Source organism: Ascidiella aspersa, chromosome 4 (genome assembly GCF_963924565.1).
Source record: "Ascidiella aspersa chromosome 4, kaAscAspe10.2, whole genome shotgun sequence".
NCBI classification, from domain to species: Eukaryota; Metazoa; Chordata; class Ascidiacea; order Phlebobranchia; family Ascidiidae; genus Ascidiella; species Ascidiella aspersa.
Genome location: NC_139450.1, coordinates 20110002 through 20124109, shown reverse-complemented (window position 1 = coordinate 20124109; position 14108 = coordinate 20110002). Strand labels below are relative to the sequence as shown.

At 34.9% G+C, this 14108-nt stretch overlaps 1 protein-coding gene across 2 annotated transcripts in view; it reads right to left on the bottom strand.

The window, feature by feature from the left end:
- Positions 1 to 14108, bottom strand: part of LOC146148602 (serine/threonine-protein kinase B-raf-like) — a 101565-nt gene that overhangs the window by 76627 nt on the left and 10830 nt on the right. For both annotated transcript variants that reach the window (XM_083388417.1, XM_083388416.1), the window contains one exon: positions 4368 to 4469. In XM_083388417.1, the coding sequence (XP_083244543.1) occupies positions 4368 to 4469 (102 nt within the window). The remainder of the gene's footprint in view (positions 1 to 4367; positions 4470 to 14108) is intronic.

The following is a 14108-nucleotide window of genomic DNA, read 5'->3' as shown; positions in this document are numbered from 1 at the left end:
TATTTCAAATCAATTTTTATATGGCGTCTAATTTTGAAACCATGTTGTTTAAACAAATTTTCTGGAAGTCATATAATGTCTCCTAGAAAGCCATATTCTGTTAATACAAAAAATCATACAAAAATACAAAGAAGGTAAAAGCTTTCATAAGTAAAACAGCACAAACAATGAATACATTTATCAGGGGAATTGTAACCAAAATAGTAGGCGTTTCATTGTGGATATAGAACTTTTTTCCAACAAGTCTAAAGATTCATGCTTATTTGACAGATCTTGCTATATAGAATAACTTAATAAAAAATTGGGTTTCTAAATATTTGCAGACTTTCACCATTTAGCCTGGATATACAGACATATTTTTTCTTTTCAAGTGCCGCTTGAGGCCTCTAAAACTTCCCAAATGCAATTTTGACTTGGATTATTTGACAAAATAGAATCTTTGACCCCCAAAATGGTAAGAAACATACTTGTACTTTTATTTTGGCTTAAATTACAGCGTTTAAATGTACATTTCCATTTTTAGATTGTCCGAAAAACTTCTCTAGCGGTCAAATTGCAGGATGCCTAAACTTTTTAACAGATTGGAATTTTTGCATTTTTTTTTTGACTCATTTGTTTAGTCCATATTTAAATATCATGAAAACCTGAGACGGGTGGTTACAAAATTTTAATTTTTGATGATTTTATATGGAATATCCCTTATGGCAGTGGTGGCCAACCAATGATAGACCAAATTCCACATTTCTTACTTGGTTAACGACAAAAAGTCACACCTTACACATGAGCAGAAATGAATATCATACTTCTTATTTCTTATTTACACACACACCTTGCTCAAAGAGATTTGCATAAATGTTGCTCACTAATATAACAATCCGTAGGCTACATTTGAGGTGAAAACTGCAGTACTTCTCCGACATTTAAATACTATAGTGCTGTTAATTTTTCTAAAAATAGGTTGACTTGACTCTATAAAAAATGAAATATGAGTACGAAAGAATATTATTTCAAGCCATGTAATAAAGTTTGCAGGGCATGGTAAAAACTGACAGTGTAGGTCGTGTAGGGCGACAAAAGCTTTCATCCTTCAGACACATGGTATGCTTATGCTGACAAACTTCTCAAAAGGGGGCTAAGCCAAATCAAACAAGTTTTGTGCACAGAGTTTTCATTCATGTAATTAAAATGGCAATAAAAGCAAAGAAACTAGACAGGTTTGCAGTTGCTGTATATTTGTCAGAGAGTATATTTTTAGGGGTTAGTTTTTAGGGGTAAGTGTCAGTGGGCTAAATAGCATTATTTACACAGGTTACTTTTAAATATTATCAAGCAGTATGAAAAGTCAACCATGATACTTGCCAATACCATGACAGCTCAAGAAAAAGCCACTGAATGCTCATTGAGAATAGCTTGGATTTTAGAAAAACATAAAAAGACTTTCACTGATGCAGAAGTCGTCAAACAATGCATGATACAGACTGCTGAGGTTTTGTTGGATGGTAAGCAGAGAGACAAGATTATTGATAAATTAAAGCAGATTCCATTGTCCAATTCTACATCAAAGGAGAACTGAATTATTGGCTGAAGATCTTGTACTGCAACGTGATGAAGGACTGAAAAGCGCACCTTGCATTTCTTTAGCTATTGACGAGTCAACAGACATAACTGACAATGCTCAACTTATGGTATTTGCGAGATATTATGATGAAAGTAAGAAAAAAATTATTCAGGACTTGTTTCGTGTGGCTGTTCTTAAAGGAAAAACAAAAGGAGAAGATATCTATGAAGCCTTGAAAAGCATGATAGAATAGAGAAATATTGAAATGAAGTCGATTATTTCAATGACCACAGACGGATCTGCTCCAACAAAGCTTTGTAAAGGAAGGGGGCTGATTGGGCGATTACTAAAATATAATTCTAGTTTGATATCTTTCCACTGTATTATCCAAACAGTACTGTGTGCCAGTCTGGGAGAAGAATATCCTGAAGTCATGGAACCTATTATGAAACTAGTAAACTTTCTTTGATCAACGTGTGCATTACAGCACCGCCTTCTTTATTTTCCCGAAAACAATGCTTTTTATTCAGATTTGCTGGTACACAACAATATCAGATGGCTAAGTAAGGGAAGAGTGTTGGAGAGATTTTGGTTAATAGAGGGGGTGGGAATGTTTTTTTTGGAAGGTCAAAACAATGTGAAGGCAAAAGCATTTTTGGCATTTTAAAGAGATGATACAAAAAAATGAACAATTTTCAAACATGATATTCAGAATCAACTTCACCATTCTCAGAGGCTTTTGGAGCAGTCTAAATGGAAAAGAGATGTCAGATACATCGCATTTATTGAAAAGTTGATTGACAACTTTGCAGTAAAATTTGGTGACTTTTTCTCTTGGAAAACATTTGTTACTGTTCATTGAAAACCCGCTTCTAATTACAAATATTGTTAACTTCTCAGCTGAAGTAGAAACATTTAAATGGGTAGATGTGGCCAAAATTCAACTTGAGCTAATCGAATTTCAGGAGAATGTAGCAGTGAAAGAAATATTTTGAAATTGTACGCCAGAAACGTTTTGGTCAAAGGAAGGGTTCTTTAGTAATGTTCCTCTTCTGCGCCAATTGGCAGTGCAAGTTCTCACCTTTTGTGGATTACCATACTGCTGCGAGTCTCCATTTTCAATCATGAACTTCATAAAGAATAAATTTTGCATCTGTATGACAAATGAAAACCTTCATCACTGTATCCGATTCGCTATCACTACATTAGAACCCAAATTTAAGCAATTAGCAAGAAACAAGAAATGCCATTTCTCCCATTAGCTGGCTAGTCGAGCAATAAATAACTTTGTAGGATAACTACGTGTTTTGTTCGCGTAACATGCGTTATATTTGTTACCATATGTTATGCATTGTGTTGTAATCTTTCTCCGGAGTGAACGGACCGCGGCAAGATTGGAATTTTTGTAAATGGACCTTTGTTAAAAGTAATTGAGTAGCCCTGGTATATATGTTGTTATATAGTTTCCTTTACTTGTTTCCACAAACAAAAACAGATATGGGACAAAAATTTTTCAAACCAACTTATGGCTTAGATGCAAAAGGGGGTAGTTTGGAAAGGGATACATTTTCATTGATATTGGTTTGGTATAGACCTTGGCAGTCAAAATATTCACTTTAAATTTATTTAGACTTTTGCCGTACCAAAACACAAACCCAATTTCCAGAGACAGTGACAAAATGGCATTTGGTGTCTAAAAGCTTTACGTTCAAGGAAACTTTTGAGCTCTCTTTTGCTTATGGTCTAATCTGGCGACACCGTTCTTGAATGCCATAGTACATTTTTACTGTGTTGTATTACATAAATGTATAGTATTTTATTTATTGTATTTTTTACGCTTCTATCAAACTGTCTATTGATTTCTGCTAAAAAGCTATACAAAGTACTATGTGCATATGGCCGAATCGTGGCAATAACAATTGGTATGTCAGCAACAGTAAGGCTTTCACAGGGCCCTAGGTTTACCACATTTAGTTGAAATGTTAAGAACTACATGAGAAACAGCTACTGAGACACAGGTCTAAACTGCTACCATTTTTCGCATTTCAATTTGCAGCGGTTTGTAAGAGCAAACAGTTATTGTATTTCTAAAAGGCAAGTCGCATATACATCTCTCCAGTAAGAATAAAGCGCACATTATAATGCCAGTCACTTCATTGCTTCGCGACCACAACAAACAAGAAAATATAAAAAAATGTTGCGTTGGAGATAATGCTACTGCTAGATAGGAATAGATAGCTAAAGAACTAAATGACGTCATACTGTTGTAGGTTTTTTGTCCCCCCCCCCCCGCCTGCCCACAAAAAAAATCCAAACTAGAACATGCATCTAGAACAACAAAAACGCAGTGAAATACAAAATAATGAAAAATTAATACTTATAAATAGTTGCATTTATACAGTCCATCAACAGCGACAACAAACAAGCCATCCTTAGAAAATTACATCCTAATGATATATAATCCTTGTTAATATATAAGCATTCACCCTGTCTAGCTTCAAGTTGAAATGATTTATGGATACCTTTAACAGCTTTTAAAAATCCCTTGTGACAGACAGGTCAACATTTAGTTAAATACACCATTTAGTTAAATACACTTAATCTTGTGATGCTACAGATTGTTTATAGTTGACACACACACACCAAGCCAATTTATGTGCTATTTAAATACATAGTGACATAAATTGTATGTGTATTTCTAGAACAAAGCATTGTCACTACATTATACTACACCTCAAAATGTCAAAAAAATGTCACCAAAACTAAATAAAAATGTCACCAAAACTAAATTTGTGAAAACCTTTTTTACCTCAATATATATTGCAGGTGGGTTTTTCTTGCCGCCGAATTCTTGATTTAACTTTGTTATAGACTGCTTGGTTAGATTGATGACATGTCGAAGATTCAGAATCTATTTTCAAAAAAGAGCGAATCATTTTCTGCAGTATGGACACTAATATTTATGCTTGTATATTTTTTAATAAGGAACTTGCAGTCGATTAAAAATGTTAACAAAAAATGAAAAATAGTATTCCTTGGCTTATTTTACTGCTAGACATGTTAATTGTACAACAGCTAATAATTCTTACATACAGTGACGTATTCAGGTGGTGGGTTTGGGGTTTTGTTGGGTTAAAGTCACTGTGTAAAATGACAATGTTTTTTAATGCAATTGGGTCAAGCATCCTAAGCTAAAGCGAAACCAAAATGAAATGCAAAATGCTGTCTTTGTTCTCTTGTTCGTATCTGGGCTGGTTGACTGAAAACGCTCAATTTTTTTCTCGTTGGAGCGCCTATCATTATTCGTTCAGGTTGGCTGATCTGCAAGTGTTTATTTGTCACATCAGTGAATAGAAAGGTGTATTTCGTATGCAGAAAATGTTTTCAACGAAACTGGAGTCCATGTAAACAGATTAAAAATTCTAAACACTTTTTAACACTTCCTCTGATAGATGTTTACTGTCTGTCTTTATGGGTCTTCGCACATTTAGGAGCCTTGATTTTATAAAATGATAGTTACAGGCTTACAGCAATATATCACATGTTTTGTGTGCAAGATTAAACTAAGTACACAACTTAACTGTACAGTTGGTCTAAGTTTTTATAAGGGTACTTCTTGACTTATATGGTGTTATGTTTTTGAGATACTGATGATGCTTTTTGTAGCGAAATATATTTATCATATTTTAACATCTAATCAAACTAATTTTGGGTTTAAGTTCTGTACTTAGTTTAATTTTTATTTTTGATGTGCAACCACAATCGTTTGTTTTCACCATTTGGATTCCGGCAGATCCTGCTATTCGAAAGAAAATTCTGGTTTTGTGTGCAATTAACAAAAAAGTTTTCCTCAACCAAGCTCTAGGAAAAATAATCTTTATTTTGTATTGCAGATGGCTAAATGCAGGCTCGTAATTCAGTGTAGTCACACGCAAAGAACTCAGAAAACTGCTTTGCTAATAGTAAAATTGACATCGTGCTTGCCATTGCAGAAAGAAATGCAGGCTGGCAGAACCTTGACAGCCTTTCTGGTGAATTCTATAGTTTTTTGGTCTCCTTCCTAAAGTTAAATGCTGTGTTCACCTAACGAATGTATCAACCTTGCCATGTTGAGACGATAAACAAGACAATTAGCAAGGAAAAAAGTGATCTAATAGTTGCGCCGAAAGCGCAAAAATTTTTAGTTAACACATTAAACAAATATGTAAGGGGGATGCAAAAGAACAACCTAGGGGACACATGTCTTCTTTTCTTACTCTAACACTGGTACATCTAGATAAGCTGTATTTTGGATTGTGTGCAATGCAGCTCAACACTAAATTGAAAAAGCATGAATTTGTTTTTTCTTTGATTAATTTGGGAGAAATTTTCAATTTTATTGCTCAAAATAACAATATTTATAATCCATGTAATAGAATTTGTTTGCCGAGTGAATGAGCCATATAGTATGCATAGTACATTGTGGCTTAAAAGATTTGCTAGAAACAGAGACAGAAACATAGCAAAAGTAGGCCAAAGTTTGCGCATAGCGTTAATGTTTTGAATTTATGTAAATAATACAGCCAAAAAGATAGTTTGGTACCAATTTTGCTGTTTTGTCACTAAAGGGTATGTATGCTATAAATCTTCTACAAAAAATAGAAGGTAAATAATTAAATAAAAATATACTAGGATTTGATATTCTAACTTCTTTATCCTAGATTTGAAACCAATTATCCTAGAATACCTTGGGATTCTACTTCCAGAACTGGATTTGAATCCCAATTTGCCGTTTATATCAGGTAATTGGAACAGATAAAATCTATTTATTTCACCGCAGAAGGTTGCGCCTAATTTTACATACATCAGTGGCAAGTTTGGATTAGGGCATGTAGTGGTTACAGTGCTTCCTTTAAATTAGGCATGTAGTGTGGTGTCAGTGTATTTTTCGGGTGGCCAAATACTTGGCGATAACCTTCACCTAATAATTAAATGTCAATGAAGTGTTGCATTGCCGGTGCAGAGATTTCACAATTTCATTAAAGACTTTAAGTTGCAAAAGCAACATTTTCTTACAAAAACTGTAAAAAATGTGCTATGGAGTTACTCAAGGTCAACTTTAGGCCAATGTTTGGCGAGTTTACGGCACAGCGTAGAGCTACCCACAGTGTACATACAGGAGTGAAAATTTTAGATTAGGGCTTTTCGTCGGACAAAATATACTACAGGGTTACTCAAGGTCACTTATAGGCCGATATTCAGGTTTTACACACAAACGCATTTCTGGCAGTAGTAACTTTCTATTCGGTGTGGCATATTATATGGAAAAAATATGTTGGGTAAATTATGCTTATGTTTTTTTCGTAGTTGTTCACAATTATTTACACAGCTGCTTTAAATGATAGTTACATAGAATGTTATATATACTGTATACTGTTTAGTCACCCAATTCGTTATTAGTGCATTGCTCAGCAAATAGGTCTACGACAGTCGTTCTCAACCTTTTTAATCTGATGGAACGGTAAAATTTCAAAACAAATTTTGCGAATCGTTGGACCTTCAAAAATCAAAATCAGCCCAAAATGACAATAGTATGCAACTTAAAAGCAAAGAATTGAAATTGAAATTCAATGAGCAACTTTATGCTGTCTCTTTGATATCATACGTGTCATACGTGTTATACGTGGTTCTATTAAAGTTTTTCACATACAACTGGTCTTAAATTTAAGACTTAAACGATCTGTAGACTACTTTTAATCAGTTGGGTACAACACTTGCATTGAGTCGTACAATAAAGTCCAAAGTAGACCATTACCTCTATGTTACGTCACAATGTTGCAAATTACCAAGCTGACGAAGTTCTAAATTTGATGGACAAGCCTTCAGCATCTTGCATTTTGTAGTTGAGATTTAAGATTGTAATATATTTGGTGGACCGGCAGGAAAGTTTACCATTGGTCTACGACAATTAGGTCATGCAAGGGCGGAAAAGTCTGACTTTTAGACCTTGAGGTCGAGCAATGCACTAATAGTACCTTTTGGTAAACTCCCGGCGCAAAAAATTAAAAATATTCACTAAAAATTCACACAAGATAACAAAAATTGTGAGATAGAATTAATAACACTTGACCCAAACACTAATCTGAACCCTAACCAAAATAATGTGCGTTAAGCACAAGTTAATGTAATAATACTGGGGAAAAAAACAAACTTGGGTGGGCATAAGATAATTTCCCGTTCAGGGTATATAGGATTGTTATGTCACAAATTAATGTATTACGACCTAAAAGGTTTATGTAATTATTAAACAAGGCACATTATTCGGGTTAGGATGCTGGTTAGCGTTTGGGTTAGGGTGGGTCAGGTAATATTAAACTTAATCTTCTTATGCAGATTTGTTAAGTCAAATTAGTGCATTGTCCAAGACATCAAAGTCTAAAAGTCAGACTTTTTGATCCTTCATAATTTAAATGCACTAATTGTTGTAGACATTTTTGCTTAGAACTGCACTAATTCCGGATGGATCAGGTGCTTTAGTGCTGTTTTGCCACTTAAGGGTATATATATATATATTTATAAATAAAAAAAAAGCTCCTCTGGGACCAACGTTTCGGAAACCTTTGCAAGCCGTCTTCATGTGGGTGAATGACACTAAACACTCGTACAATAAACGGAAAACACACTAAGAAAAAATGCAGAAAAAAACATGTACAACGAAACGATAAGAAAATAATTAGCGACAACATTTTGCCACTAGACCTTCAGCAGGTGCTTGTAGCATGCCAAGAGCATAACATCTGTTTTGATGACGTTGGAAACGTTGGTCAAGAATACCAGAGGAGCTGTTTTTTTATTTATGTTACTATGCCTGGTAGGGTAACAGCAGTTGGTATATATATTATGAATATTCCACCAAAAAAAATCAAAGCTAAATAATTAATAGCAGGATTCGATAATCTGGATTCGTTATTGTTGGCTTCATAGGCGCCGAACGTGGGTGTGCAGAGCGTTTTTAGACGCCCTTGATTTCTCGTAGAGCGTCAAAATTGATGATTTATGCAAAAGAAGCAAAGAAGCATCAGTCCCATTAATGTTGTCAGTTTGTAAATAAATAAAAATCAGTTTTATTTATCATTTGTTTTGTATTTCAGTCCGCGAAAGAACAGATTCACAAATAATGGTCCGTAGTCCAAAAAAGTTTGGGAAACTCTGTTCTAGTCTATCTTGGGATTCTATTTAGAAAATCCCTAATATTTATCAAATTACCTGATATAAACATCAGAATTAAATATGAATTTAAATTCATGAATATGAATATTATTTACATCATCCCTACTCTCTACATGAGGTAACCAAAAAGCTAGCCAAACCAGACGGATCCACATAAACTGCATAAAAGGCAAACACCCAGTGAAGTTAATTCACTCCCCATATAATCAGGACAAGAAACTGCAAGTTCAACTATGTCATTGTTCATTTTATTGACATCATAATGACAGTTTACCAATCTATAATGGGGACTGATATGTCACATATTGCAACAGTACATTTGCATAGCATAAATATGCTACATACTTCAAAAAGCATCTCCCTTACTGCTGATCTTTGGTCTAATATTAAAATGCAGTCATTTCTCGGAATAACAGCCCACTAGATAAATGATAAATTTGAATTGGTCAATTCGGTTATTACTACAACAGAAGTTAATGCTGTACATACTGCTCAAAATATTACTTCGTGGTTTGAAGAAGTGTTAGCAGAATATGAAAATGCCAAAATCTAAAACAAATTGCTAAAATATATCTTGCAATACCTGCCTCCTCTGCGTCATCAGAACAGTCATTTTCAAGTGCTGGCCTAACCTCCAGTAAGCTACGTTCAAGGCTTACTAGAAATCATTTAGAAGAACTTAATGTTTTAAATTGCAACAATTTTTTTTTGTAGACTGCATTCTTTTTCCTCTATGCATTTTAAACTTTTTTATTTTTGTATTATGTTTATTCTATTTTGTTGGTATTTTTTTTCTTTCTTTTTCTTTTTCAATAATATCCATTTATTTCAAATAAAATGTGTCATTTAAATTGTTGTGTTGTCATATACAGATGCCAAATATTCATAAATAGTAAAAATTATACAACATATTACATAAGGATTCAATATTCTGGATTCGTTATTCTAGATTTGAAACCTACTATTCTTGAATACCTTGGGATTCTACTTTGAACGTCCCTACTAATGGAAATAGTATCATTAGATACCTAATGGTATTGTTCATGTCTAAATCGGCATAAGTCCTAAATCCGTTGGAATAAGACCTAAATGGAAATCAGGCTTAAATAACACTTTAAATAAATAACACCAAACCCTACCCCTAAGTACATCACTAACTCCCCTAATAATTTCAACACTAACCCATTTTCTAACCCCACCAATAACCCCAAACAGGGTCAAAAATCCGGTGCCAAAACAGTGGCGCCCTAACGGCGCCGGTCAGACTTGGGCATCCAAACATAGTCCCAAATAGGCCGAGGCCAGAACAATGGCCCCCGATTGTCCCATACGCTATTTTGGCCATATAATTCCAATGAATTTAGGACCTATTACGATAAATTTAGGACTAATTCCAATGAATTTAGGCCTTATTCTGATGAATTTTTGCCTTATTCTGATGAATTTTGGTCTTATTCTGATGAATTTTGGCCTTAGTCCAATGAATTTAGGCCTTATTCAGATGACTATGATTGTGTGCTTTACTGGATAATACTACATATTTTGCTGTATTATGTTGTTTGTCTTACTACTATGGTTTTATAAATTTTTCTGCTGTAGGTATTGTTGCTTTTGAGGTCTTATTGTGTGTTCCCAAAGAAATTTACTGGGGTCAGAAACTTTTCACAGCCTAATAATGCTCTTTAAGTGCAATCCAACCATTTTAAGCAAGTGAAATATAAATACGAACCAATATGTTATAATTTGTAATTAACTAATAAAATGTTTTGTTTACAAGTAATTGCAGTTCTTAAAGAATTTTAGACACATGGCTGTTAGCTTGACTGTAGTGTGAATGTGTAGTCTACCCCAGGGTGTACTATAATTTTTAAGGGTGTACCACTTTTATGGGGTGTACCAGATACCACATGGTTATATAGCTATCTGATAGCAGTTGCATACTTGCGTTACTTTGCTATCTGTCACTGACCAGTTGTGACGTAATTTTCCTATTGGGATATATTATTGTGCGATCAGTTGACCTGTAGTAACTTGTAGTTTTGATTTGACTTTGTTGCTATTCGACATAAACGATGTTAAAGTAAGCATCTGTATTTTGGGCTGTATCACTGTAAGGTTTGCCAACATAAACTACTAACTATAGGTTGTCTGTCTTAAAAGTTTGTGACACACTTGTTAGAACAAAAATTGAGTTGCAATGATGCACTGAAGCAATTTTAAAAACTAAATGTTTTGTAGTGTGGGCCGAAGACCAAACCACATCACGGGCCACATATTTTGGTTCCGCGTTAAACGCCCCTGTGTCACAATAAACAAACAGGTTTATGCAAGAGATCAGGTTAACGAGATGTAAAATAATATTGTACAACATTTTTGTTGAGTGTACAAAGCTAAGTTATTACATTCCATTTGTGATGCCATAACCAAATATATTTTTTTTGATAATTTAACCGTTGGTGATGGTTCCTTTTGCAGTAGAACAGGGTGCAGTTACCACAACTGGCTGAAGAAATTCAACAACAATACAAATAAATGATTGATAAAGTTTTGTATTTGTATAAATACAATCTACGCATTTCCTGTACCTTTGCAGCCTAGCTCATCCTTATTCCATTTAGGATTACTACAGATTCTGTGTTATGCATGGACTGGGGTGTATAAGTTTTGAGTAAATCTTAAAAGGTGTACCATTCTGAAAAAGGTTGACAAGCACTGGTCTATGCCATGCCGAAAGGAATCACTTTATTGTAATTCTACATGTATTTCTAATGTAATTAAAATATTTAGGAGAGTAATGGTAATTGAACTGAATTAATGTAATAGATCCAACTGTGCTTCACCCCACCCCCAGAACCACTGGGTGGTTTTGGTTGGTGATCCTTTTACACCCCTAACACCATTGAAAATGTCGCACTATGTGCCAACCACAAAGCTTGAATTTGGCACTACATTTAAAAAATAACTAATGTGTGAACCACAATGGGTCGAACTGCGTGATGCAGTCATGCTGTTTGAGGAGATTTTTACAGCAGTAGTAGATGCTCTCAATGAAAACAGATGATACAACTTTGTGATATACACGGCAGCTTTGCTAGAAAGAGAGCAATGCAGTTTTTGTGGCTCTATCTGTTGCATGCATTGCCAGCAGGCTCATGCTGGCTTTTTCAAAGGCTCCTCAATGCAATGCTACTGACAGTTTGTTGCAGTGAAGTCAAAAACTGCTATTGCCTAAATTCTCGAAAACAAAAATAAAATAAATAAAGTCAGTAAAGATAGCCAAAAGCATATGAAATGCATATTCAAGCAAGACAGGCTGAAAAGCTATCCTCGAAAAATCGTAAACTGTGCAAGATTACTACCAAACTTAGTATATGTACGGTTATGGCCAGCTACACTTTCTTTCCTTGCCTCACGCTGGAGGGATGTTTTTTGTGCTTCACACCACTTTTAATTCCAATAATAAATGCCACTTTGTGCAACAATGTGCCATGTGTCTCCTTCTAAACTAAAAGTCTTTCCAATTAAATTTCAAGAAAAGCGTTTTTTGCTTTGTAGGCTTCTTTGAATTTTCTTCAATTGTATAAATATCCTGAGTTTTGGCCTGGTTAAGCTTAATGTAAGCCTTAAAGCAGCGATTCCCAAACTTTATTTCTCGTGGAATATTTTAAACTTTTGTACAGTGTTCATGTACCACCTAAGTTACATCTGACTAAAATATCGCAAACTAAAAGTGTTTTAGTATATAGATAAGAAAATAAGCATGTAGCTGTATTAAAGTTCAAGAAGACATAAAAGCCATAAATTAAACAAAACACAGCAAATAGTTTTAATGCGGTGTAGTTGTTTTTTCTCAACCAGCTGGTCATTGGAGGAATGGCTCACCTGACAGCATATCGAAAGTTTTGTTCTGGCGTTTCAAGACCATTTTCGGCTTTTTGATTTGACGGATCACAGCGTGACATGCTAGGTTCGGATACGATGATGCCATGCTCAACCAGAAACTGATAGGACAGCAGTCCTTAAGTTATATATTTGCTGTCTCATCAGTTTAAATGTCTATTACTTCTTCTTCTTCCCCGGTCACCAGTGGCGTAACCAGGGGGGAGGTTGGGGGTTTGGACCTCCCCCCCCCCCCTTTTCGTAAGTGACAATATCATTTTTTGTTCGTTTTTGTCAGCGTTTAAACTCACCATCTGAAGCTGCGTGTTTTTTAATGTAATTTGGTCGCGCGTCTTAAGCTAATGCGAAACCAAAATCAAGCGCAAAAAAACGTTTTTTGTTTCTTGTTTGGTCGACCGTAAACGCAGGATATTTTTTCTCTCGCATTTCCTTATTTGTTCAGGCTAGCTGATTAGCAAGTGTGTGTTCGACAATTAACAACAATAAATCAAGCGTTCTCCGCCTTTTTCTCGCTTATAACGAGTTATGCGGTGCTGATGTTTCTCGCAGTTTGCCATTTCATATACTTTTCGACTATTTTAACGACACAAGTGAAAAAAATTTTTGTCTTTTGAACAGCGATGCTTTACCGTTGCGCCGTGGAGGGCTGCCAAGTGCATCGCGGACAAATGAAAAACGTATTCAAAAATATTGGACATTTTTTTTTTATTTTTAGTTTCGGCAATGTAATAAAACTTGCAAGAAATTTAAAATAAATGTTGTTATACCAAAAAAAATCGCGCCAGTTTCGCTCGCCATGGGGGCCCTTACTTAAAAAGGTTAAAAACACTGATTTAATAACTATTGAAGTGGTGTTTTCATGTTGTGCTAGTCGAATAACACCCGGAAAAACGATCTTCATTTAGTATTGCAGGTGGCGAAAGACGTGCTTGTAATTTAGCTAGTCCCCTACATGGATCTACCAAAATCAATCACATATATTTCACAGTCTTGTTTTTGATTTACTCCTGAAGTAAACGATTTTACTCCTTGATTTACTCCTGAAGTCACTATTTTATGACCTCATAACGTCAGACGAAAAAGCGGGGAATTCCCCAAGTTGAAAATTCGGGACCCCCCCCCTTTTTCAAATTTCTGGATACGCCCCTGCCGGTCACTACAGGCAGATCAAATGGATCAATAAAAAATTGGTTCATGCAATAAGCACAGAGTGCAACATTTAAAAAAATAATTTCTTTAGAAATGCCACCATCAGGATTTTCAATGTAAGTGAGGCATTTGGAGATTTGGAAGCTTTTATTGCAAACATTCTCTATCCAATGGTCCAGCATACAAATGAGCGCTCTCAGCTTTGAAACAAACATTGTTACCATTTTATTGAATCCTTGAAACGACAGGTTGAAGTTATTCAGAACGTCAAAAATGTCTGATAGATATGTCA